The sequence below is a fragment of the Aphanomyces invadans genome (genome assembly GCF_000520115.1).
Source record: "Aphanomyces invadans strain NJM9701 unplaced genomic scaffold supercont1.46, whole genome shotgun sequence".
NCBI lineage: Eukaryota > Oomycota > Saprolegniomycetes > Saprolegniales > Verrucalvaceae > Aphanomyces > Aphanomyces invadans.
Genome location: NW_008580191.1, coordinates 200,783 through 202,617, shown reverse-complemented (window position 1 = coordinate 202,617; position 1,835 = coordinate 200,783). Strand labels below are relative to the sequence as shown.

The 1,835-nt window shown below is 52.4% G+C and overlaps 1 protein-coding gene across 1 annotated transcript; it reads left to right on the top strand.

Annotated features, from left to right (window-relative positions):
- Positions 1-131: 131 nt before the first annotated feature.
- Positions 132-1,136, top strand: H310_13018 (hypothetical protein; the record flags this gene model as incomplete). Its single annotated transcript, XM_008880353.1, has 1 exon — positions 132-1,136. The coding sequence occupies one exon, from the start codon at positions 132-134 to the stop codon at positions 1,134-1,136; it is 1,005 nt and encodes a 334-aa protein (XP_008878575.1).
- Between the last annotated feature and the right edge of the window lie 699 nt (positions 1,137-1,835).

The window sequence follows — 1,835 nt, the reverse complement described above, 5'->3', positions numbered from 1 at the left end:
CCTGCCACTATTGCGGCAAGGAAGGACACTGGCAGTCCGAGTGCCGCAAGAAGACCCGCGTAAACGGCCGGCCGAACCCCAAAGGACACCTGCCTGACGGGAAGGACGACCACTCCAACGCGGCCGTCTTCATGTTCTCGGCAACCGAGAGCGGCATCGACATGATCGCCATAAGTCAAGAAGTGCCCGAAAATGAGACGAAGAACAACGAAGAGCCTGACGAAAAACCTACCCAAGACACGGCCGTTGTCAACGGGCCCATTTACATGGGAGAACCCGGCGAGGCTCTCCCGCTCCGCACCGACCCCGACTGGCACCCTACAGTTCAGCCAGTGAGACTGGTGTTTGTCTATGGCAGCCCATCACCAACATGGGTTACCTTCATTAGCCAGACCGACCTTGAGACAATGTACCACACCACACCGATCATGGACATCACCATGGTTGCAGAAATCCCGCCATGGTTGTCGCACCGATACTTGATCACCAAGTATGACGTTCGAGACATCGATTGCCGACCGCGGGATGCCGAAGAATACAGTCTATGGCTAGGGCCGGACGCATATGAGTCATATATCGTGGACCACGAGTTCTACTTACCGGAATACACGTACGTGGACAACGCGAACGACATCCGCATCAACCAACGACGCCATACGTTCGTCCACCCAACCGGAGGCCCATACGAAGCGACCATGGACAGTGACGACGAGCCCGAGGCCAACTTCGAAGTCGCTTCATCCTACGAAGACAGAAACGACAGCGACGCCAACGACATGGTATATTCGGTCGAAGCCAGCCACGCACGTACCATCGAACACCGCATTGTCGTCGACTCTGGCGCGTCCGCACACATGACCGGCGCCAGTGAGCACTTGTTCGACACGAAACCATGCAACCGCCAAGTCGTCGTGGCCAACGACAACGTCACCGTCGCTACTACCATGGGGAAGCTCAACATCAGCACACCCTCACACACAACACTCACCCTTACCGACGTGCTCTTGATCAAGGGCATGTCCACAACGCTCCTGTCCATCCCGGCGTGCGGGCCAACTCCAAAGTCCGTGTGGAATTCCAACAAGACGCGTGTACAATTCTGCTCGGTTCCCAGTCCGTGGCGCGCGCTACAATGAACAACGATCAGCGCTTATACATCCTGGACGGGGTATTTAACCACGAGGCAGAATACTCTGCCGTCACCGCCGACACCACTGCGCTGTGGCACCACCGCATCGGACATCTGCCCGTCGAAGCACTGCGAGTATGCGCCAAGGCTGGCCTAGGGCTGCCCACTCGCATCAGCGACTTGACCAAGCAAAAATTCGATTATCTCGGCTTGTACAGTATACATCGTCTGTGATATTTAAAACTATGTACTTGATCTGCTTTTCAATTGGCTCAATCTGAGCCTCACTGCGCAGCATTTGGAGAAAAAGATGAAAAACGGTTGTAAAATCGCGTGTCCCTTCCACTTTGGCCAACACAGTAGGCCCCTAAACCAGATACTGATAAAACAATTGAATACTTGTATGTTTCCATTATAAGTGTAGAGTATAACTGGCCCACTGACGAAGTCATCAGATACACCGAATAAAATTCACTTCCGGATAACTTGTCAGCCATCGCCAACCTTCCTAATTACAGCTTGAATTCTTCAGACAGTGCCTTGTTGACGAATTCATTGGATGATGTGAAAGCCACGTCAATCATATGAATTTTAGACGTCACCAAGAACCTCGCACTTTGATTGGATCCCGCCAAGTCAATTTAAGCGCGAAAATTTGAACCACTGCAAACCAAACAATACACTCACTGTTCATTCTCACTTAAGA